At 32.7% G+C, this 27322-nt stretch overlaps 1 protein-coding gene across 6 annotated transcripts; it reads right to left on the reverse strand.

The window, feature by feature from the left end:
• On the reverse strand, positions 1–26015 carry LOC125075059 (protein bric-a-brac 2-like). 6 transcript variants are annotated; one of them, XM_047686631.1, is made up of 12 exons: positions 25538–25700; positions 20666–21000; positions 20409–20581; positions 19379–19488; positions 18736–18843; positions 17913–18073; positions 17351–17396; positions 4123–4262; positions 3428–3535; positions 2528–2739; positions 2138–2195; positions 1–1699 (listed from the first exon to the last, which is right to left on the reverse strand). In XM_047686631.1, the coding sequence occupies exons 2-12, from the start codon at positions 20723–20725 to the stop codon at positions 1595–1597; spliced, it is 1281 nt and encodes a 426-aa protein (XP_047542587.1). In that variant the 5' UTR covers positions 20726–21000; positions 25538–25700; the 3' UTR covers positions 1–1594. The 6 variants fall into 6 exon arrangements, with proteins under 6 accessions (XP_047542587.1, XP_047542588.1, XP_047542589.1 ...); XM_047686632.1 differs by having other exon boundaries at positions 1611–1699; positions 2134–2195; positions 25538–25699; XM_047686630.1 differs by lacking the exons at positions 1–1699; positions 2138–2195; positions 2528–2739; ... (1 more) ...; positions 4123–4262; positions 25538–25700 and adding exons at positions 14554–15686; positions 16336–16927; positions 25880–26015.
• Between the last annotated feature and the right edge of the window lie 1307 nt (positions 26016–27322).

A 27322-nucleotide genomic window follows, 5' to 3' on the forward strand; every position in this document is an offset into this window, starting at 1 on the left:
AATGGATTTTAAAAACCAGTCAAATAGCCTATTGTAGTATAATCCAAGCGTGATGAGAATGGAATGCGACTGACAATACCAAATTGTATTGTCAGCACTCGTTTCACGAGTTTTCGCGAGAATTTGTTTTCAGCGTGGATAGTGGATGTTGATATGTTTTAGAAATGTATATATGTGAGATTATTTTAATGATTAAATAAAGATTGATTAGAGAGAAATGAAATCAAGAGAAACAGTTCCGGCAGAACACACATATATACAAATATCTTAACATGCATATCCACATGTAGTCTATTCCACAAAAGGACAAAAGCAAAGTAAATAGCATTTGACATCAAATTGACGCTATATCATTGGTCGAGAGCTTGAATGATCTATAATACTGGTTATGTATTCGCGAAATGTCGTTTTGAACGTCGACGAAGTATAAAATCTACTAAAACCATTTCCGTTCTGGTTTTTTATTTGGAGTCGTTCAAAAACTGTCATGTTCGATTTTCTATAATCCATCCCATTCTAATAGCGCGAGGATTATGACAAAAGTATACTGAGTATCAAGATTATATCTACGCACTATTCAAACGTCATTGTCACGATTAATTGTACATTTTAAATGTCGCTTATCAACTAAAGAAACTATACATAAATACGTTTCATTATATTTGTACTAAATATTGTTTATAAATGTGTTTAGATTTAATACGACGAATAATTTTTTGAAGTTTTGGCTTGTGACCTAAATTAACGTTTTAGTGTAACTTATCTGACGCATTTTTATCAAGTGTGGCTGCGTCTTAACATTTTACTTATAAGATAAATTACAGTATATAGTATTAGAATCAAATAATACTTCAATTATTGTCGTAGAGACCATTTTCTTTCGGTTTTGTAATTAAACTTTTAATTATTCAGCCGGTTATTGAAAATCTAATTAAAGATATCCTATTATATTTTAAACACGCGTGCCTGAATGTGAGGATGGGGCAGGTATTAACCTAAGTAACCCAGGTAACCTTTTCTATGCCCCTGACAACTTGTATGTAAAAGTGTATGACGATCGGTTGAGGAATTGAGACGTGAAATTGTCAAAAGCTCAGTTTCTCATCTCTAATGTAAGTTATGATAGACAACACAATATCTGTATACAATTAAATAAAATAAAAAAATAATTGCTCTTTTTTTATACTGTCAATGTCAAATAAAGTCGTTATTTTGTTACTTATCTACGCTCCTTACATTTGCCGCGCATTTTTCTGTCAAAACGAAATTTTAATTTAATAAGATTTTTTTTTGGAAAGATTATTTTTTATTTTGCCGGAAACTATTATAGATATATCCAATTGTATATATCCAACTGTTACTATGGTCGCAGGATATTTCAATAACCGGCCATTAGTATATTCACAAACCATAGACAAGTATAAACAAAAGACAGATCAAAAATAGTAACAAATATTTTACATAAATAGTAATTATCATTTCATTCAGTGAAATGCTCTATGAGATGAACATCACTGACCATAGACAAGTTATTTGTATCTACGTAAAGACAAGCGAATATACAGCCAAAGATAATATACTTCTTTTGTTGTTTCTAAGTGTTAGGAGGTTCATCATCAGCTCTCAAAGCTAACATATCCGGTAGTTTGAAGTGCTGCATGTGAAAAGGAGGCTCCTCGGGACTACAAGCTCGAACCATCTACAATATTATACAAAAAAAATTAAGCATTCAAAATCAAAATATACTTTATTCAAGTAGGCTTTTACGAGCACTTTTGAATCGTCATTTAACAAACTATTTAAAGTAAAGCTACCACCGGTTCGGAATGTAGATTCCACCGAGAAGAACCGTCAAGAAACTCGGTAGTTACTCTTTTTCAACGTCTAAAAATACAGTCATGTTAGTTAAATTCAATAATTATTATTTGATAATCTATCCGTTTTGAAACTGTTCAAATCAAGCCCCACCACTTACGTAACAACTATTTTATCCCAAATAGTATCTCTTGACACCGGACCAGTAATATTACAGCCAAAGGACACTCAAAAAATTTGTCACAGTGACAATGTCTTTGGGCATTGGTGACGAAGTAGATTTTGAGTATGTTCTAGTGTATGTAAAAGAAAAATTACCTACATGAGTACTGCGTCCACGGCGCCTGCGCGGTAGGATGCCTTTACGCGCCATGAAGAAGCTGATGATGAAATTATAGGTATTTATAACATGCATGTTTTACATGAGGCAAAGGCGCGTGCCTTGTTCACTCATGTATAAGGAACGTTGAAGTCAGACAAGCGTGACGTCAATATCTGCCAAATATCAGCTGCAGCAGCTATTATCTTGATAATGACATTTGCTCGGTGGTAGGCCTTCGTACAAGCTCTTCTGGGTTATCCCATAAAATTATGAGAGTCAGCGATTAGTGAACTTGTGTTAACGCGGTAATTTGAATTACAAAACATGTGTCGTTGAAAAGTATTTCTTGAGAAAAGCCACCGTAACAAAATCGATCAGGAAACAACTCACCGTATTGTAGATATGGGTATATTAAACTGTTCCGATACAGTTTGGAACGTGGAGCCCCGAGACACGCAGTCCGCCGCCTGCCGGAGCACCACTTCGCTGCGTCGTATCCTCTTGTTCATACTGGAGTAGTCCTGGCTTACGTTCGGAGTGCCCAAAGTGGAAGGCACACTAGTGTTGCTCGCATTGTTGTTGACAACCGTGTTGTTTGTTATCTGTGGCATTTTAAATGAGGATTTTTTTAAAATAGTAAAATAACAGCTTATTTTCAACTTGGTATCACCTACTCACCACATATTCGACTGCCAAACAGCAGTACTAAGTATTGTTATCTGATTTGAAGAGTGAGCACTCAGTGAGTGAGAACTACAGGCACAAGGGAGACGCATTATAAATATCAGGGCTGAATAATATTTCCTACAGTACCAAAGTCTATTCCCAATATCTGTCAAAAATATCCCACTTCTGGGTAAAGGTCTCCACTTGATGCATTCAGGTTGGGCACACGTTTTTCAGAATATACACCGACAATATCAAAATATCTTCACCATCGATTACGAGTTGCATTTTGAAGATAAATTCAGCACATGGAAATTCACTTGACTTACCACGAACCACTGGCATTTCGGCTCTTGTTTACTGGCCCTTTGCAAATTAGTACCCAAAAAAAATCTTAACGAACAAATGTAGAGATTTGTTTTTGTAATGCCTTACTAAAAATATATTAACCGATATCCGTAAAACTTATACTAGAAGATGCTACGAGTTTCAAAGAAGGTTTTAGTTTACGACTACGCAGTTTCGGCCGCTTTGAATTTATACCAATAACGTGACAAGCGTTATGTGCTTATTAAAAATAAATATTCAACGATAATTCTAAAACTCTTCAACATCGAATATTACCTGCGATCTTTCACCAATATGTATAACATTGACTGCGGGGACGCAGCCTGGCGCGAGGGTCATTAAACCTGGTCGAACTTCCACGAAGGGACCCTGGGAGCTTGACGTCTGGAAATTATATAAATCTAATTAATTATTAATAAACACTTCACGCTTATTTAGCTTCATTGAGAAACCATAACGGATTTAAAACTGCCGCGGGTAATTCAACACTAATTTATCAGTTAGTCTCTTTGGTCTGTTGGCTAGAGCAGACGTCCCAGGACCTCTGCTTCTGAAGCGGCTAGCTCGGCAATATAAAGTATTTTTTTTAATTCCGTCGAGAAATTTGCAGTAACATCCGGATGTCTTGATAGCGTTGGTAACACTACAGTGTCACGGAAACACGGATGCACACTCTGAATCTGAATTATTTTCGACCTAGTCGATTTTGCCGTCCCTTTGCCTTTGACGACCTCTGTGGTCGAGTAGTGTGTACAACGGTTTTCATGGGTACGTCACTCCGAGGTCACGGGTTCTATTCATTAGTTTTCTATGTTGTCTTGGGTCCGGCTGTTTATGGTAACGTCGTTACTTCTGATTTTTCATAACACAAGTGCTTTAGCTATTTACATTGGGATCAGATTAATGTATGTGATGTTGTCCTATATTTATTTGCACGTCTGTCCAACTGATTGATAAAAAAAACAACTTACCGCTGGTATCTGATGTATGATGAAGGCAGGTGGTTCGTCTCGCGTGTCGTAAGTGTGGTCACCAGTCGCGCGAGCTGTTCTGTCTTCAGGCTCCGTGTCACTGCATTCGTATTGACATTGGACGTTGGCGATTGCGAATTCTGGAAAAAGTTAAACCCATTGACCTAAAGCTACGCTTTCTGTGAAATCATTAGTCTGATTGTTAAGGGAATACCTATTAACGATATTATTTAAGTTATAATTATTTTGGCGTCTTTTCAAAAAAATATGATACGAAAGCACAGGATGACATTGAAACTACATGATGAAGTTGCTCGCAAAACCACCAAAAAGTGTCAATTCGCTCGTAGTAGATAACTTCACACCTTATCTTATTTTGCAATGTTAATTTTACTATACATTTAAATTGTAAAGCAGAAATTACATATATCAATATAATTACATTAACTTGTCCATTCTTTAATATAACGACCACGACTTTCTTCCCCATCCAACAAGTTTGTTACCTTCTATGTACTGTATATTATGACCAATTTAAGCATTTGGTTGATTTTATTTCAGAAAATGCGTCTTAAATTAGCACCTTGCTATGTTTATCAATTATGTATACAAAGAATAGAATAGGGCCAATGATTTATCCTTGTGGAACTCCCATTTATCGAACAGACTAGTTTCCGCGTTTGCTTCTCCATTATCATTCAGATCCGTTCAATGTGTGATTTAATAACAAACATCCATCCATCCAAACTTTCGATTTATAATAAAAGTGGGATTATAAGCTTTAAAATATTGATTGCATTCGCAAAAAGTAAAAGTCTAAATAGAGCATATCGTCACTGTACTCATTAGACATTAAATCTATACTTACATATGTATTTTTGATACCAGGTTTTAACATTTTCATCTAACAGGATTAACGAATCGATATTGTCCATTTTTCAGTTATAAGTCGCCCTTTTACATAACGCTTTCAAATTTAGCATTGAAGCAAGACGAGAAAAAATAAATCTTTGCGAAAATCTTCCAAAAATTAATAAAAATATATATTATAAATTTTCTGCTATGAATGACTACACTTAACGCAATTTTTCGATAATTTTTGCCCTTTTTACAGTGACCATGGGCGTCACTAATGTTGAATCCGGCACTGGATACTTTTGATACCAAAATTAATCACCAAAACCACAATTGGACTAACAAACTCTCAATTATTCAATTTAGAACTTCATGGGAGGTTAGATAGAAATTATCTACTGTAAGTTATTTCATACGTAGATCGACCGGCGAATGGGATCACTGAAAGTTCTCATCACCGCCTATAGTTAGTGCCGTATGAAATATTAACCATTCCTTACATCGCCAATGCACCTCTAGCCCTGTGCACTGTTCCTCTGATTTTCCTTGTGCCCCACTGGCTCATTCACTTTAAACCGAAACACAACGATACCAAGTATTTATGTTTAGCCGTAGAATATAGATAGAAGATAATTAAATTAATTTAAATACGATCCAGTGTATTAGTTTATCCAATAGAATAAAGCAATTTTCATTTCCGTTGCTATCGAATATAAAAAAAAATCAAACTATTTTTATGGCAGAATAAAATAAGACCTTCGTTTCAAATACTTTTATTTACCCTTTTAAAAATATTATATCACTTAAATAATGAATATATAACTTAATTAATCTAATCACAATTCTTATATTATAAATAATCAACAAAATCAAAACAAATTATAACAACCTTTGGACTTTTAACTACTTTGGTTTATTAGGAACTAAATACAAAAAAAAAAAAACAATTTGACACTTAAGAAAAATGGCTGTCAATTACTATAAATATTGCCATATATAAAAAAATCACGACATTTATTAGATATATTCAATATATTTTAAATACTATCAATGTAATAATATACATCTTATAATTAACTTTAATTATCTATTTTCTTTGACACATTTAGAAATCTTTAAGTATTAGACTAGACATTATTAAAATTAGGTATTTTATCAAAACCTTAAATATAAATTAAATTCTTTATATATTTAAAATAATTTACACAAAATGGTTGTAGTCTTAGAAGCCATACAAGGCCATCAAAGGACCCAAAATAGTGGCCTACGCAAGGAATTTATTTATTTTAAAATTGGTAGGCAGACGAGCAAATAATCTACCGGGTGGTTAATATCACTACCGTCCATAGACATTGGCACAGTAATAAATAGTAATCATCCTTTTACATTATCAATCCCCACCCTGTAAAAAAGTAGGTACCTTAAGTCGCTTTCTGTAGTTACATATACATATTTCAAATCGGAACACAACCTAAGCATTGCAGTTAGCCGGTAGAACATGTGATAAGGTCGGACCTACCCAGACGGACTTACAAACAGCCCTAACCGAGGAAAATGATTAAATTTCGAATATCGATTCACTGATAAAATCTTAAAATTCAGCAAAATAGATACGGACAAACGCACAAGAAATTATAAAAAGGAAACAACGTTTAAAAGAATCACTATTAACTTATTACTGAAGCCAACTAAATAGTCCTATTTGAAAACGTACATAACGAATTGTGGAAAACGAAATAAATAAATTACACATTATTATAAATGCGAAAATGTTTAAGTACATTTTACTTTTACGCCACTGAACGAAATAATCTACGAGCCTTAGTGTAATACAATAATTTTGATCCCGGAACCATGCAAAGCACCGGTATTTATTTTTCATTATATCGGTAGTCGGACGAGCAAATAGGTCACCTGATGGTAGGTGGTCACCACCGCCCATAGATATGGCGCTGTAAGAAATATTAACCATTCCTTACATCACCAATGCGCCACCAACCTCGGGAACTAAGATGCTCACTGACCCTTCAAACCGGAATACAACAATACTGAGTACTGCTGTTTGGTAGATTATCTGATGAGTAGGTGGTACCTACCCAGACCCACCAAACCACCAAATAACTCCAAAACAATATCATTGCTGAGTGTTCACAATATTCGACAAGTGCCTGACTATGATACCTAGTCTATTCCAATCGACAAAAATAATATAATCAAACCTTAGATTTATAATAGTCAGCTATATTTTACACTGAAAACAGTTCTTGAATGATATATCTTCATTTATAATACAGCACTATTACACTTAACTACTTATATCATATATTACATTACAATGTTCCGATAGTGTTTCGTCAGCGTTGAAAACGCCATTTTTTCGCAAATCCATAGTGAATATCATAGATTAGTCAAGCTCTCGACCAATTATGTCGCGTCAATTTGCTGTCAAATGTTGTTTATTTTGCGTTTGTTTTTCTGTGCTTGGAATAGACTTATATCTAAATTTATTATTAACTTATCAACTTTACAATTTTACGATGACATATATATTGACTTTTCAATTAAATATATTATTTAAATAAATCGTTGCATAGATAAGAAATGATTATTATTATACCATTAAAATATAATTGTGCGAGTCCTTTCACAATTTTTATATACAATTAATTATTATTAATATTATTTAACTTTAAGATTAGGAGACGAAAACAGGGCAGACATTTATGATGAGATGATACGGATACGAGCGGAACTTTAGCGATAACCCCCGATAAAATTTCAATAGTCCAAGATTTGACTACCGTTGGCGATTAAACCGGATATTATTCTATGCATCACCCGAACATATGTTTCCAATTAGTTACAAATAAAGATTGTATTGGAAATTTAAGTACAAAATAAGGAATTCGAGACGGACTTGTAAAGTTTGCATTTGTTATCTATATGTTCCGTATAATATTATTAAAAAAAAAAACCCACAAACGTGTAATGATTTTTTTTTTAAATTTCACAGACATTATCATTTAGAATGATGTAAGGATTCTAACGATCAGGTAATCCAAAACTGTTCAGGCGTTAAAAGTTATGGAGAAAAAAGAACCTCACATACATACACACATACATAAATTCTGACAACATTACCCCCCTTTTTATACGCGATTAAAGTACAACAAATTAAACCTGTCTGCGTCACTTCTCACTAAAATGTTACATATATATATATATATATATATATATATATATATATATATATATATATATATATATATATATTATATATATATATATATATATATATATATATGTTGGTTGCAATAAAGAATTAACGCAACATTTTAATGTATGATAATTTTAAATATACATACGTACATATGTATATATATACATATATGATGAGATAAATATAGAGGTAGGGGACGACCAAAGAAACGATGGATGGATTGTGTGAAAGACGATACGGCTAGAAAGAATGTTCCTTGTGAGATGACGTCCGACAGAGAAGTATGGAAGAAGACATGCTGCGCCGACCCCAAGTAAAATTGGGATAAGGCAGGAGGATGATGATGAAGACATGAAAAAAACCGAACATTTCCGGTTCAAATAGACACAGAACTGTTGAATTTAACATATGTAAAGTGTATAATTCATCTCATGCTCTGCGATGAAGGAAAATATCTTAAACATGTCTGCCTTGTAAATCTACATACAAATCATGATGCAAAAGGCTCTGGAAGAAACCTCAGCCCGGCAAAGACATTAACAGTCCATGACGTAATTTTTACTTTTAATAAAATGATTACGTTTCTAGTTTCATATTATTAATAATTATATTATTTTTACACAATATATTAAGTATTAAATTATGAAAATTTATTTAATATTATATTAGTAATAAACAGAGAACAAGAGATTTATATATAACACACATTCGAATATTTTTCATTGCCTGCGGAACCCTAATATCGATAAATCGTTATATTAATGAACATATATTAATTTAACCTTTTTAATAATTAAACTTACCCTTCAACGAGGGTCATAGAAGGGAACCACCAGTTTCTTTCATGGTAAGTACAACCCAAAATAGCACACCATCTTGCTATAATTAATTTGTTTCACTTAACGATCAATAACGAAAAAGTTCCATCACTTTGAGTTTAGCCGATTCAAGCTAATATAAATATCTATATTTATAAATTACGAGTTTCCATTGCAATGCCTAATTGAAAAAATATACTAAATCAATATGTTACTGAAGATTTTCCAGTAAAACCTAAGATTTACCGATTATGAATGGTAAATATCCATAAAACTTTGGGATTCGAACTCTTACCATCATTCATTTGGTAAATCTTAGGATTTACATGTTAGGTTAGGTTTGGTTAGAATGGTAAAAGTCCGAAAAAGTCGTAGTCCCTTTATAATAAATACTTACATTTACTATTCATGGTCGGTAAATCTTAGGTTTTACTGGAAAAACTTAAGATTTACCTTAGTTCGAGCTTTTACAGAATATACGTTAAACTTTTACCAAACGATGCAGCGCGCTTTGGAGAATATTTAAGGATATAATATTATTATAATAGATACTCGTCCCGGTTTCACACGCGTACAATAAGGGTCTATATACAAATTTTAGTTTCAAGAACAACTAAACAATGAAAAATTCTTTGTTTTTTTTCTCGCTATGAAAAACGACGACAAGTTCAATAAACACATTGAGAATTACAGAAATAAGGGATTAAATGGATCTTCCATCTTCTAAAACCATTGAATATTGAACCTTCACGTTAATAATAATAAGGTTTATGTTTGAAATATATTATTTTTCTGTTAATGTACCTGTATTTTACAAGCTACCTTCAAACCTCTCAGACCTGGTCTCGGACATCAAATCCAGCGGATCCAATATCTGATTCGACCTTGTTCCGCGACGACCTTTGGAGAACTGACTCTTAATGTCATATTTCTCCATCCAATTCCGCAAAGTTTTCCTTGGCACGCCGTACTTATTCGAAGCCGCGTAGACGCTGTACCCCTTCTTCACCGCTATGAGCGCATCCCGTAAATGCTGAGACGAATACTGCTTGTATGATTTCTCTTGAAAGACGTCCGTTTCGATGTTGACGATCGCGTTCGGTCGTCGTCCGACTAGACGCGGCCTCGCGTGTATGTTCAGCGGTATCCCGTGGTCCATATCGATAAAGTGTCGCGTCACTATTTCAGTCGATGTCCGCACACCTGCAACAAGCGAGGATAAGAAACGGCCCTTTAGTTTTATTGTGGGAGTTTTTTTTTTGTTACGGATAATGGCAACACTATAGCTGTCAGTGTCATTTTGACAGGGCGTTTCTTTTCCTGGCTTCCTACAGGAGGGGACGGGGTAGCGCTGAGTAAAAAGCGAGGAAAAGCCGCTCTAATAAAATTAATGATAATTTTGACGTTGAAACATAATCCGTTATACAGGTTAATTTTTTTTATGTATACCTCAATGGCCAAACATTTTATTCTAAGGCACGAAAGTCTTGTTGCCGATTTTGCCGACAACTACTGCATGTTCAGTTTTTGCTGTCGATGATTAAGTTGATGCTGGTTTTATTAATTAAACCCTCTCGATGGAAAGAAACTATCCACTATATGATTAAAAAAAAAACGAACCCAAGTCAAATTTAATTCAGTCAAACAAGAATTGAATATTTAAAAAAGATAATGACAACAAACATTCCTATATATTTTTATCTGTCTTTTCTGAAACACACAACAAGAACTTAAAGAAACCGACCGTCAGTTTTAATTTTCAATTGAGAGAAAACCGGGACGAAATGTCTAAGTATTTTTAAATGACAAAAATATATTTTCACACTGGGACGATGACCTTTTGACACACGAATAAAAATATATAATAAAGTTGCTTAATATTGTATTTCGGAGCTAGAAGGTGTTTAAGAAAGAGTACAGTCAGCATCAAAAATATGTACCATCAATTTTTTATTTACTTGCATTCATATGAAAATTACAAATTATATAAACGTGCTAAATTTATACATAATTTTAAGTTCGACTGTTCATCGACGAAAATGGGAATTGATCACCGCCATTATACCAATCCGCAATGTAAGAATAATAAAATAGTGGCAATTCCTTACACCACCAATAACCCACTAACAAGAGACATATGTCTTTCGTGCAGTAGGACGATCAATGGACCAGGCGGTCACCCCCCTCAATAGTTTGCACTTCATGAAGTAAACCATTCCTTACCAACCATGGAATAAGATGCTATATCATCCCTTTAATTCCACTGGCTCACACAAAAACCGCAAGCATATTAGTGGTAGAACAAGCAATTCAACCACCGGGGAAACAGGAAACACTGGCAACACAAAAAGTCAACTACGTGTATATATTTATTTTATTAAACCGTCATATATAACTGATACAATGATTTATAATAATATTTATCATAATCGGGCGGACATCTTACTTATAAAGTGGTCGGAAGAAAACACTGGTTGAACAAGATTACTATACTATACAATTATACATAATAATACTATTAATTTATATGATTTTACATATCTTCGTAGCTGTGTGACGATGTTGCGACTATTTTAAAAGGTATCGTGATCTGACATTGGATAAGGGGAAAGATAGATAAAAACTTTAGACCTTGAATCGACGTGACGTCATTGGTCGAGATCTTAATAGTCCGTGGTATCGGTGAAAAATGGCGGCTGTTATAAGAACTTATGGAATAAATCTTAAGTGGATATAAGTAGTTAAGTGAACTGAATTTTAAAGTTTGTTATCTTTACACCTACCATTGAAATTAATTTCGATTTCAGCCACTAAATGTCGCTGTCGTATCCATATGTCAAATCCCAATACCGACAAATCAAAATCTAAAGAATTACCAACGAATAAAAACATTTCATTTGTTAAATAACTTTAAAATAATCAATTCATTACAAACTCTAAAGATACACTCAATCGAAAAAGCTTATCGTGTAAACAAATATTTTTTTAAACTGGCAACATTGACTCAAAATCATATCACTAATCTAAATATAGTATCATCACCTTATTCATGTATTTGAAATATAAAGCGTCGCCATTATAAATGAAAAACTGATGAAAAAATAACGACACATGTGGTACCATCTGTGCTATTCTGTAAGAACTCAATTCGTGAAACGTTGACAACACATTGACATGTCATTATTATAATCAAAAAGTTTCCCGCAGCTTGGCTTGCCTTTAAAGGGTTGCTGGTCAGCCGTCAGACGTAAATTGCGATCTCTTTCCTTGAATTGAACTTACTTCATACCAAGTTTTGACCGTGAACAGACAGACAGAGTTCCATACACATTTTTAAGAAAAGTATATCACTTTGTCGCATCACGATTGCTTTCCAACCTGAGTTTGTTCTCACGGAACAGCTTTACAAATATAAACGTCAAAGTGTGTATCAAAGAACCAAAACCGACAATATTTCATTGGAAACTGTTTCGTCATTAGTAATATTAAAAATTTTGTGTTTTTTTTTTTTCGAAAGTTATACAAAATTGGCAACATTGAACACTTTATCAAATTTCAATCAAATTTGTAAATAATGTAAGCAAAATAAAACGAAATTATATTTATAATAATTACATACCGATATATACTTTAATCAAAAAATATATTAAACGTGCTAGGCCATTTTTGATATTTGGAGGTAGATTCCTATATATAACAGCTACATAATCAGAAAACAAATATTTGTATGTTATTATATAACAGAAAACTAAATTTATTTACTGGAGAACTCACTATTTCGTTTTTGATAATATGTAGTTTAAAAGCCGTCATAAGTTCGTTTACATCATTTACAAATAAGATTAAAATCGACGAAGGAGAATTACGAAATCGTTTTAAAAAAAAAATCGACGATCAAATCATCTATTATTAAGTACCGACAACATAATATAAATATACAATATATGTATCTAATTAATTAATTAATTGCAAAAAAAACCAACATAATACTGCATACAACACTGATACAATAATTATATCTACAGTCTTATATACTAAATATTATGTTTATTTTATTATATACTAATAGGCACTTTTTGGATTAGAGGCGCGTATGAAAAAAATTAATACTCACCAGATATTTATACCTGGCAACACTGTTTTTTAAATTTCAACTTTAGAACGTTCACGTCACACGCACCTCGGAAATGTTATAAATAAACCGAATTATAAATCAAACTAATCATTTAAATACATAATGTGATATCACTTTGTCTATTAGAAACTTCAAACATCATTTCACACAAGTCGTAGACTATAAAATTTAAATCGAAACAAAAATGGCGCCCCATCGCTCTAACAGGTAACGTCAACAAAACAAAATGGCCGTCAATGACCAGATAGTTGCCAATTAAAATAATAGATATACATTTTATTTGAATTAAATAATACTCGTATTGAAAAATTTGGCTGTAGATCCATAAATAGTATATAATAGTACATAGTAACCCTGTAAAGATCTTTATATTTATATTGGACTGATGAATGGTTCAGATTGGACCCGATAATTGGAGCTGCGATCGAAAATTGAATAAAATTATCATTTCACCCGAGCAGAAATTATACTTTAGATAAATGAGAAGAAGGCTTCTCTGTAAAGCCTTACCGATATAGTTACTAAACCAATATACATAAAACTTTTACCAGAACATGGAGCACAATTCGGAGAAGGTTTCAGACTATTGACGTGACACGTGTGATGTTCATCATCTCATAATATATAATATAGCAATATTAATAAACATTTTGATAGTAGTGTTAACTTAAAACCTAAAAACTTAATAATTTTATGTATATCTGCGTTCAAATAAGACCTAAGTGACATCACATCTGTACGTATATTAAAAATCGTTGAAAACTAGTTACAGAGTAGGAACATAGAAATTAGTTTTAGGCCTCGTTTGATAGTCGAGTTTCGGATTGATTATCATAAATACATATTCAACGTTTGAACGTGAAACGTTACTTCAACGCGAGTCGACATTATATTATATTTCGATTATAATATAAATGATTGTTGATCAATGACAGCTGATGACGTAACAGCTAACCAATAAGCGTGCAGTATTTATAGTAGATAAGCCAATGATCAGCGATTAAAAAAAGACGGTAAGACTTATGAACAAACTCGCATGATGGTATGTGGTCACCATCTGCATAGATATTGTCATGAAATTCCATTCTTTTCCAGAAATTTCCATACATTATTATAGCAACAAAAAGCTGTTTATTGAAATCACATTATACAGGTTTGTTTCAACATTCCAAATTTGTATGTTGATGTATTTGTTTTTTTTTTTAAATTTATAATAATCAACCGAAAATCCGACTTCACTCGCCACAGAAACTATTATAATTTCGATGAATTTTCCATTAAAAAAAAACATCATTTAAGTACAATATAATATTGGATATAACAAATAAATTAACCTTATATATAATTAAGCATATATATGTAATAGCAAATCTTTATACATATATAATATTATAAATCTCTTATACACTATAGTTTCGATAGAAAAACTTTTGATGGTATATATTTTTATATTTTTAAAATATCCAATGAAACACCCCCCGCCCTCACAATGGAAAACGTCCATAACCGAAGGACTAGGGAACGAATCTGGCACCTTTACGCAGTGCATTACCCAATGAAGGTTTCAACATCATATCAAATTACAGTCTTAGCCAAATTCTTTATAGTGAAATTAAAAAAAAAAATAACCAAAACATATATAATAGAATTGCTATTACATCAAAATGTAACTTACAAAAAATGTTATTCTAAAATTTCATTAAGTCTTTTTTTTATATCCCGGACATAGTCCACAAGCACACGAATTTTCGAAAAGGCCAATTTCCTACAATAATTAACTATTATACTATTACAATTAATAATAACCAATAAATAAAACAAATAATAATATACGTGACAAGACCTCCATATTGACGAAGCCGTCATAAGAATTAAAATCAATTCATTTCTTTTTAAAACATAAATAGTAATACAAATCTTTGGGTCTTAATATTGCAAAATAATTGATATAAAAAAAAATAATTAAAATCTTCTTTAAACCGATTTTCTTTTTAATAAAATCTTTGCTTAATCTTTGGCAGTAAAGTTTTCAGATAATTTTTAATTAAATTATTTAATTATATATATATAATTGTTTTTTTTTTTCATATACTTCGTCTCTTTATGTAAGCAATAACATTCTACGTTCCGACGAAAACATCAGACATTTTTAAATCTTATACAATCGCAAACATAAATTAATCTCCATAACGTATCCATTCTTAAAATGTTGCTAGTGCAAAAAAAATAAATCATATTTCGAATTCATTCGTGTAATGACATATTAATCGCAGTGTTGTCATTACAATTATTCTCAACTTTCTCATCGTCGCTGGAAACTGTGTTGCATGTTAAAAAATGTTTACCGAAATCTATATCCGGGTTGAAACTGACCGTATCCGGTTTGTCGGGTATATCGTGTTTATATTCGCGTTGCTTCTTGCTATTTTCAACAAACTGTTTCAATTGCTGCGGCATCGGAAAGGAAGATTTGATATGACACCTCTTCATCCAGTTGCGGAGAGATTTCCTCGGGACTTTGTGCGTTTGCGCCGCTCTGAAAGAAAAAAAGTTTCATTAATATTTGAAAATATGCTGACAGACTGGGTATTCTGGTTGTATATACACCAATATTATCATTCCTTAGATAGCCAATGCGCCAATAACCATGGGATCTAAGATATTAGGTCCAGTGTAAATACATAGTTACACTGGTTCACTCACTTTTTAAGCCGGAACACATCGATACTAAGTATGGCGGTAGAATATCTGATAAGTAGGTGGTACCTAGACAGGCTTGCACAAAGTCCTACCACCAAGTTAATACTTTTATCTTCTCGTAGAAATATATCTAAATGTTTGATTACATAATCTGGGAGGATGCCTACTATAAAGATACAAAAATAACAACATTAATTTACGGTTGCGACTTCGCCCTTGGGTGGTTAATATTTTTTGGGGGGTGGTGACCACTAAACATTAGATGTCGGATTGGCGAGACACCCTGCTTATATTTAATTTAAAAACATCTATTTTAGTAATATGACACTATATTGTCTCGGCAAAACGGATTAGTGCCATCTGACGGCCAATCCTAGCACCGCGCGCGCTTCCCCGGTTTCCAGTTACATACTTCCGTCCCTTTCTACGAAACCACTCCCACAGGTTGCAGGAAAGATGTTACAAATAAAAAAACCAACACTAACCTGTATATACTTCCTCCTTTCTTGACATCCATCAGAGCGGCCCACATAGCCTCGTTCGAGTAACGTCTATTCGGGTTAAACTTCCCCATCATTACTCTCTCCAGATCCTTCCTGGACAACCCCGACGAGCTAACCTCCTTCCCTTCGAGAAATTGATCCAAGTCAGCCTTCAGAACCGTTTCGCCTATATCAACATTTTTATCCTTAAATATAGGCGGCCTCCCACGTTTACGGACTAATTTCTCCCCGATTTTCGGGTAAATTTCCTTAGCGGTAGCATCTTTCGTTCTTGGTATCAATTCGACTTCGGATTTCTGATTTTTTACGTCGTTTTTGGATTTTTTCGTTTGATTAGCTTTTAATAAGGACACTTCCAATTCGCCATTTTGTTCTAGCCAAGATTTGTAAAAGTCATTTTCGTTTTTTTGGAAATCCTCTGACATATTTTGGAGGCCATATTTCGAGAATTCATTTTGTATTTCCGTGGGATTCATTTTAGACAAGCGACTCATGTACTCCGAGTTCGCTAGGTTTTGGAGTTTATTATGGAAAAAAAGTTCGCTCTCCGGCTTAACGCGTATATACCTTTGCCCTAAAAAAGAAAACACAATATTATGTGAAAAAAAAATCATTTGTGAACCATGAATGCTCAAAACACAGTCGACAAATGACATGTCTGTAAGATATACCATAACCAAAAAAAAATATATATAGAACAAATTTTTTTACAACATTCATGGTTCAATATCTACCGAAAAAAAAAATCTACCAATTTTCAAATATCGAAACTCGGCCTACCTTACAGACATTCATTTTTTTTTTTATTTTCACAATGCCCATTCACAATATGATCTTCGCATCACACGCGGTTCAAACGCGAAATTTAAAAAAAAAAAATATATTTAAAAAAAAAAAAATGTTTTTAAGCAAGTGACATAACGAAAGTCACATTGCAAATAAACATTGAATGTTAAAAAAAAAATTGTTTTTCATATATAAACATATCACTGCTCACCTGATGTCTGCCCCAAGCTGCTGCCGGGTTTGCCAGATTCGTCGTCCTGGAAAAAATAAAGAAAAAAAATTACTTCATTTCTGACATTTGTGTTTCTAAGATGTTATGTGCCTCAAGATAACTACAGACACATAACAGGTGCACATTAAAACCGGAACACGCAATACTAATGAGTTAGTGGTACCTAACCATTTATTACCCCCTTCGTTTTTTTATATGCAATAGGTAGGCGGACGAGCAATTGGGCCACCTGATGGTAAGTGGTCACCACCACCCGGTCATTGACGCTGTAAGAAATAATAACCATACCTTACATTACACTAATGCGCCACCAACCTTGGGAGCTAAGATGTTATGTCCCTTATGCCTGTAGTTACACTGGCTTACTCACCCTTCAAACCGGAACACAACAATACTGAGTATTATTGTTTCGCGGTAGAATATCTGATGAGTGACAAGGAATCCTAAGCCATCTCTCTCTGTCTCTCTCTCTCTCCATTGGATTACGAAATGTAAGTCGCAGGACCGTCGATATCCGGTCACGAGGACCAAAATTTAATACCTCGTTATATTCCAAGTGATCGTTGTCCAGTTCTCCGTAATAAAGTCCATCCTCTTCGACCGTCTCCTCTTTCACTTCTGGATTCTTCTCTCCCTCCTCGGATTTCCTTTTCTTCGGGCCGTTTGTTGTGTTCGTTGGTTTCTGTTGTTGGTGTTGTTGGGCTGAGGACGATAATCTTAGATTAGTGTACTGCCTAAATTTATTTACATGATTTACATCGCTTTGAGTGAATTAAAAAGTACTTATACAATGTGGAACGATAGCCGAGATGGCCCAGTGGCTAGAACGCGTGCATCTTAACCGATGATTTCGGGTTCAAACCCAGGCAGGCACCACTGAAATTTCATGTGCTTAATTTGTGTTTATAATTCATCTCGTGCTCGGCGGTGAAGGAAAACATCGTGAGGAAACCTGCATGTGTCTAATTTCAACGAAATTCTGCCACATGTGTATTCCGCCAACCCGCATTGGAGCAGCGTGGTGGAATATGCTCCAAACCTTCTCCTCAAAGGGAGAGGAGGCCTTTATCCCAGCAGTGGGACATTTACGGGCTGCTAATGCTAAATACAATGTGCCTGTGACGTCGGAATAAATGACCGCCGATGTATTAACGAGTTTTAATCGTCGATTCATTTAATGTGATGACGTCGGCGCCAATATGCATAGAGTAAGATGTATAGAATATATATCAGTATATATGTGCTATGTAAATGCATAGTTGTATATGTTATGTTAAGAGGTTGTGAGGTCAAAAAATATAACTTTATAATATATAGGTTGTTGAAGAGATATCCCGGTACAGTTCCAGGGTGTGGGTACTGACCGGTCGGAGCGTCTCGCTGCGCGTGCGCGAGCAGCGCGTCGCTGGCCAGCGTGTAGTCACGTGACTCCGAGCGACCCTCCCCCGCGCCCGCCTCCCCCGAGCACAGACCTGAGACACGGGAGATTGTTTACTGAACACGAGAAATAAACGAACACGCTACGTATGTGTTTCGACGCATATGAACGCACGCACACACAAATAAAAATTGATTGTATGATTGTAAAACTTTAATCGGTATTGAAGATAACCTGGAGGGTTTATAGCTAGTACCTCATGGAATCGATATTTCATCAAGATAAAACTATGGTCTTAAATTTACAAACCAATGGTTATAAACTATATAAAATTCTGCAGTGTTACACTTTCCATTCCCACTGGACTACGAGAGTAAAACAATAGAGAATGCAGTTAACAAGTAACAAATTACTTCATGGAGTCTGTTGTTCTCTATAAAAAAATGTTTATGGCATTGGTTGGTTTAGCATATGGGCCACCTGATAAGTGGTCACCACTGCCCCTAGACAATGGCGCTGTACAAAATATTAACCATTCCTTACATCACCTATGCGCTACAAACCTTAGGAACTAAGATGTTATGTCCCTTGTGCCTGTGATTACACTGGACTTCTCAATTAAGACATACCTCGTATTTGCAATGCCTCGGCAGACTTCAGTAGACTGGGCAACTCGTCCTGTGTGACATTCACTTCGCCTTTATACATGAAGTCCACGAGAGCTTGCATCTCGCTGAACCTGCACACAAAACACATAAGAATGTAGATACATTTTTTTTTAAATATAAATCCATCACGATTGTGTATGTAGATGTTATGTCCCAAGCGCCTGGATTTACACTGGCTCACTCACCCCTCAAACTGGAACAGAGCAATGGTAGAATGGTAATTATAGATTGGGTTGTACCTCAAAGCATTTATATAACACAAAACAGCAATTTTAATTATTTAATTCAATGAAGAACATAGTCAAACATATTTTGCTGTGATATGCTTTAATGGTGAGTAACAGAGTAAACCAGTAATATATATATATATACGAGGGATATCTTAGAATCTATGATTGGATAGGATTGACAGTATAAAAATTGGTTTATAGTTCAAAAGAAGATCAATGACCATTCATGATTCTATTGTAAATTTCTAAGTAAACTGAGATTTCATAAGACATATCTTGTACTTTCATAACTAACATTGTGTGTTGTGTTTAACTAACTCCCCAATAAGAAGAGGTTCCTCGTTCATCTGTTTACATATATTTATATATTAAAACCATTGCAAGGAATGAAACACTTAAGTGGCTAAATTGTAATTTTGAAAAATAAAATACTTAAAGTAGAAAATTAAACATAACTTTCCAAAAGTACAATTTAGGTACATTGGCACTTTTTCCTTCGACGTTATGTATGTTTGGGTATCATTTAAAATTTAAATTATGCATGAATACTCATGTGTTCAGTATAAGGTGATCCATTTTAATATATATTAAGTTTACATTTGAAGTGTATCCTGGCATATTTTAAATTATATGTTTTACCCTCAAATATACAATACACCGCATATAACCCAAGACAGATAAGCCAACTTCTCTTTGACAGTATACACATTGCTTATCTATAATTCGATTATACATAAATAATAAATAATTAAGAATCTCACCGCATATCCCTCATGAGGACAATAGGATGTTTGCATGGATTTTGTAGTAGCAACCGTTCCAGGTACGCAGAACATGCTGAGAGCACTAACTTGTGGCATCTTAGCTGCCTTGACTCACAAGCAAGAGTGACATCAGCAAACTGCTCAGTTAAGAGCAAGCGGGGGAATACTGCCTGTAAAGAAAACATTTTTGTTTAATTCTAAATTCAAATTTATTTAATTAGCTTGATATTAAATTATCTTCTTTATTGTCTTACCTGTAAATTTGTGTGGTAGGAGTTCCACCTGACACAGAACTGTTGTGGAGGTAACGCCATATTCTCGTCGAACACTAACTTTTATACAATAATATAATCTAACTATTAATATACATAACTAAGTACTCTTTGGCCAATATTAAATCAGTCCATTTGTAAAAAAAAATTGCACGCTTTGTTTAATAAGGTCCACCAAAAAGGTTTGTTTATCACAGATATTTACTAAAAGTAAGTTAAGTACAGAGAATACTTTAAATTCAAGTAGAAACTTTAGGACTAGACTATATATTTTTAGAATACTGGAACTTGCAAGAATGTCGGTTTATTTTGGAAACCTGAAACCAAGAATAATATATAATTAATAAACTTTGTTTAAAGTCACATATGAACACTTAACGGAAATAAAATTTCACAAAACAACATTAGCCTCGATCGTTTCTATATAAAGTTGTATCAGTTGAAATACTATTTTTCTGACCGACATAACTTTAGAATAATGAACATATTATTTTCTTAATTTAATTATTTTAAAAATATATATATTTAATACAAAAGTTCCTAAAGATTCAGCGCTATCTGAAAATTTCAAGACTTTTTCTTTTACATATTATTGCTTCAAAGTAAAATTTAAATAGGAACACTGAAAATAATAGACGCTTGTACAATGTTACATCGGTCGGAGGGTAGGGACCTGAATAACAGGCAGTAACTGCTACAAATATCGATTACAAAAATCCTTATTAAAGTTCATTGTTAAGTCATTGTTACGAACGGGGGTCCTTTTGGTTGGGGTCTCTTTAGTTAGTGGTTGAGGTCTCTTTAGCTGGTAGGTGTCTTTTTAGAAAAATAAGTTTAAAAAACATTGAATTCTAATTTGAATTACGCATTCCATCAATCCATCGACTGTTATATATATATTTTCTGTTTTTCATCACTAACCCGTCTGTCAAAAAGATCAAGCTAACTTGAACAGGGTATATTATATTTTTCATAAATTAAATTATGAGATTGTTAAAATAATACACTATATCCTAAATATTAATATAGTATATAGTTATAGCTAATATGTACATACATAATATATGATCATTTTAGATGTTGTATTGAGTCGTTGAATTAAACAAAAATTCGCGCCGCCGTATTTTTTTTTTAAATTTTTAATTGCCATTACGTAAAAATCGATTTCGATTTAAAATATCAAATCGATATATTTTCACGAATAAAGATATGAATATTAATTTTTATAAGATATAAATTATTGTAACAAATACTGTTCTTTCATTATTTTCATTCATTGTTATATTTAACATTCATCCATTAAAATTCGCGTTCCTGAAAACGACCACCATTTCTACATCGACTACATAATTATTTCGTTATATGTTGGAGCAGGACAGCAATACGTACGTCGGAAAATTCCCCCACAGTAAAAGTTACAAATAAAAAGGCGCTTGAACATAAAAAATCAATATCAGCCGTCGTAAAACGAGGGATGGTCTGACCCCAACGGCGAGTTTTGACTATACATAGCTGTGTGTACAATATTTCATACATAAGCAAGCTTTCGTTTTATTTTGTTAAATGTCATTATTGTAATTTTAATTAAGTGTTAAAAATGAATGACATGACATTTAATGTACAAATGAATTAACATATTTCGATGATAAACATGTTTCATATTAAATCACTTTTAAATAATTTTAATATAGACCTATAATTATGGCATATGTATGTACGTGCGTACGGTTTACGAATACCTGGATAAAATTGGTGACGTGACAAATTACTAATATATTTTGGTCTAAATATTTAAGATAAATGTCACAGATACATCACGGTCGGAGTGGACGCCGAATTGAAGCAAAAATAACATATTTTTTAAATTATTAATTACATTAATAATAATTCATAATATAGTATACAATGAATATAGAGGATGATTTATATAAAATTAATTAGTTTTAGTAAATTATATGTATATGTATTTAAAATATACAACAATTAGCAATCAATATAGAAATAAACTGGACTAATAAATTAATTGAAACGACCTTATTACATAGCTCAGGGAGTATTTCAGCTTAGTAGACTGCGTAATTTTCCCACTGTAATATTGGTATATTATATTATATGTATATTTTACCCTCAGAACAAAGTAAAAAACTTTATTATATGTTTTTTACAATACATATGTATAAAATGAATGATTTTATGACAACTGCTGAGGAATATTTTTTGGGAATTATAGCACCCCTTAAAGGGAGGAGAATTGGGATGACTACGGTAAGTTTTTAAAGAAAAACGAAACCCTATCGAGTGAGATGTTCTTCGTATTTACTATCAATTCATTAAGTTTTTTTATCATTAATATTTTAAGAAAAAATGTACATTCGTAGACTCTCATAAAGGTTAAACAACATGTTCAACTTTCATCAAATGAAATATTAGCTCCAAGACCAAGTTCCATTGTAATTAAAGTAAAAAAAAAAAACAAATGAAGTACTAAATTATTGTATGTAATAAATCAAACTGTTCTTAATTTAAATATAAGATTTCATCTTTACATAGATTAAATCGCCTCATCTAAAATAAGATCCAATCAAAATTGGACATTTGACATCCGTCTCTCGTTAACATGAGACTCAATCTCATGATAGATTTAAATTATATTATAAAACAGATGTTTATATAACATGAGTCTCAGAAATTAAGTACTAGAATTAATTTTATATACGACAAATCGGCAATCCATTAGACATTGCAAATTTACCATACTAATCTATTTCGAGCAATTCGTTGGTGATTAAGTATTGGGCAGAGCTGTATTTAAGTAGACATTTCGAATTAAACTCTTGAAGCATCAGAAGGGAGCGATATCTAAAAGATAAGCAAAAAAACTCCCTAGCGGGGGGTCTGGCAGGGCATCGGCCAACGACCCTAGGGGCGCGCCCGAAATAGTCCGCGCGGGGGTCTGTAGCCTGAGCGCGGTATGAATCGTTTATATTTGGAAACATTTTGAGGCCAGTATATTTTCTCAGAAATACGTTTCGTTTTATTACGGTACAGCGTGTTGCTAAATGACCTCTTAAGACAATTGTGAGACCATCGTGCTTTACGATATGGTCAAACGCCTTTTCTAATTATTCATATATATCATTTATCTTCTGCTTTCAATAAATATAATATTCAATTCATCGATTCAAATTACATTTAAAAAAAAACAGTTGTATTTTTACAACTAGCAATCTTTGAATATTTTCATTACAATTACAATTTAAAAAGCTTATGGCATTAAAAATTGAATGATGGACGAATGAAACGTATTTTTTTAAGCTCTATAAATCCTTAAGCAAAATAGATATCACTGTTGTATGATATGAAGTGATGCTATAATCCCCATGATACAGACTGGAGCTAAATATTTCTGAAGCATAATAATAATAAATATCACATTCATAATAAAACATAAAAAGCAAAGATAATATAGTTCTACGTCATATTTTATACCTTTTGTTGTAATAACAAAAATATATTTATTTTACGACTTCATAAAAAAAATACTCTGCATGACATTTTTATATAAATAAGTCATTATTTGGTATATAATTAAAAATGAACGCATCAACATCGATTAGTTACAGAGGTCAGAAATAATTAGCGAGACTGTTTAAAATGACTTCCAGTGCTTTTATGTAATTTAAAAAAGTTATAATTACATTTTTTTTAAATATCTACAATAGTTTCAATAAAAATAGGTCAAATACGTAACCTCAATTTTGGAAAGTGGTTAAAAACGGAGTATGATCGACAAGCCAGTATATAAACAATGTTACACGTGATTTGAAACTTCACACACATTATTATCATAATAATGGATTCTAATTAGCCTTAACTAGCAAAACTGAAGTTGTAATATGATTACATCGTTACTTGAACAGACGTAAAAATATTACACAAGCTACTTATATATATATAAATAAATATATATATATATCTATAGAAATTTAAAGTCGTTTTATCCATTTTGTTTCTAAGAATATGATGTCAACGTAAGATAGTAAAAGAATCATATTGCCGACTTAAATTTCTCGAAGATGTTGAACAACATGCTCCACCGCTCGTGATTTGTGAATCATGCGACTTTAACAAACGATATCTAATATCTGTGATCTATTCAATGCCTCTAACATTGAATGCTTATCTATCTTAAAGTTCTTATTGATATAAATTTACCTTATACGTAAGTAATATTAACTTACATATACTTGGAAAATCACGATGTAAAGAGACGAAAAATACAAAAACCTGAGGTGTGTTCGAAATAATCTTATCAGAGTTTTTACGTTCCACGACGCTGTAAACATTAGGTTTGGTCATTTGACCGATAAAGAGTTAACAACTAAAAAAATATAACGACAAGGACGAAACTCACCGGACAGGTAAATCGGTATCCATATTTATCATCAATTATACATATATTACACATTAAAAATTAGAAACACAAAGGGCACTGTAATATCCTTCAGATTAACAAATAACTCCTTGCACTCTTGAGCGCTATACGAAAGCATAATGGTTAAAACATGAGCACAAAGCCAACATTTGGCCGATCCCAAAATAGTATATCGCAGGCCCCAACTAATGTTATAAACATTCGTGCATGAGCGACTGACTCACACATGCAAACCCCCAATAAAAAAAATCAATATTTAAACAATTACTCAATTCTATGTTTAGATAGCGAGAAAGGTTCTAATGCAACGCGAACAACACAAGCCAACGAAATGGTCGTCTATCATGTGCTGAAAAATGTGACTTTTCACGACCACAACCTCTAATAAGACAAATATGCTAAAATAGACATATACTCACAGGAGTGAGCGACCGCGCGGAACCACATCACGTATGCAATTAGCGGCGTCTGATGTTTTTTAACTATGAAAAATCAATAATTTTTAAGAGCACAAATTTGTTCATATTTTCCAACAGACCCTGCTTTCCTCCCGCGGTCTCAGTCGCGCGGACACTTAAAAATGAAAAACCTATTGCAAGAAAACTGCGAATGAAAGAGATGCATATACGTCGTCGATTGTAAATAATGACAGAAAAGAATCATAATAAACGAGTGAGATGGGTAATAGCCTCGAGAATACAACAAATACATTAATCATTACGTAATTCAATAATTATGTGCCTAAGCTAATGTTTACTCACCATATAATGTAATATTTAGATATATTGTTTAGATTTTTTAACATTTTTATAATATAGCGAATGCATTTTGACGGCAAGCAACCATCCGTCACACGGTCGCCATTTACATTTTACAATAGCATTTTTAATCATGCACTCAGCTATTTCACGTCTGTAAATATGACGTCTGAAATATTCATAGTTGCCATAAAATTAGAAATGAAGTGTTGAGAATTACATTACTTTATTGTATGCTAAATATAATAAAATAGAATGGAATAAAATAAAGTTGAAAATAATTATAGTATCTTTTATCGATTCTTAATCGATATAAGATTATATGATAATATTCTTTTCTGGCAACATTAATGAAGTTGTTGGATGATGGATGAATTTGATAACAATAATAAATTATTACGAATTGTACATAACGAATGAAATAAAATTGATTTATTTTATTTTTATTTTCAGTATCGAAGTTTACTCTTTTGTCCCGCAAGTAACTATAGTTAATTTATTTAGTGCTTTTTACTACGGAATGTGGTTGTAGATTACAATTACATGCGTTGAAAATATAAGATAAATCACTTTGGTACGAGAACTGAGATTACAATGATATTCATTCTTTATTTGATTTTAGATGTATGTTATATATGTAGATAACAATATTCATTTCTCTAGAATGAACATTCAAGGTATGTTTCTTATTTACGATGACACCGAGATTTAATTTCATTGATAAATATGAGAGAGTTCCTACGATTTTTATATAGTTTTTTTAACGATACACCACAAAGCTCAACTCGCACAAGACTTCTTAAGGTGATAATCTTTCGATTATTGTCAAAGCAGTCTGAAGACTCGAAAGTATTAGATAAATACAGCTTTGACTTATTAACTAACTGTAAATCCTACTTTTGGTTTTAGGTCACTTTTCTTTAGAGAAGGGGTAGATAAAAACCCATGTTAAAGTTTTTTATCCGACATGCAGTTATTCTCAATACCTACCTGTTACCTTCACAGCGGAGCATACAATTTTTATTCACTATTGTGATCTTTAATATTTAGCTTTATTATTACTGTATCATACACAAAATTTTACTTTTATAAGTCAACTAATGACTTCAAAAATAGGAAGTTTACTATGTATACATACTTGTCTGTTCAATATTTATAGAAACTTTTTTTTTTATGAATATATATACATACTTAGTTTTAGTGTATTAAAGAAATTATTCTTTGAAATAAAACTATAGTCAATTGAGGGGGAGTTTATTTTAAAAGTAAAACTAGGCCTCTTTCAAATAAGATTTAGGATCCTCTTTAAAAGCACTTTACTGATCAGTGAAATTATTTCGTACCATATCTGGGCTGGACAGCACAGACTTTCCGGGCCAATAGAAAATACTGAATTTACTGGAGGTGTGGAAATATGCAGGTTTATATTTTATATCTTTATCCTTA

This window comes from Vanessa atalanta, chromosome 29 (assembly GCF_905147765.1).
Source record: "Vanessa atalanta chromosome 29, ilVanAtal1.2, whole genome shotgun sequence".
Classification (NCBI taxonomy): Eukaryota; Metazoa; Arthropoda; class Insecta; order Lepidoptera; family Nymphalidae; genus Vanessa; species Vanessa atalanta.

Coding starts and splice junctions, on each gene's coding strand:
- LOC125075059 (XM_047686630.1), bottom strand. CDS start 20,725: ATGGCGTTACCTCCACAACAGTTCTGTGTCAGGTGGAACTCCTACCAC. Junction 19,489..20,408: donor GTCCTCATGAGGGATATGCG/GTGAGATTCTTA, acceptor TTTTGTGTGCAG/GTTCAGCGAGATGCAAGCTC. Junction 18,844..19,378: donor CGAGGCATTGCAAATACGAG/GTATGTCTTAAT, acceptor CCCGTGTCTCAG/GTCTGTGCTCGGGGGAGGCG.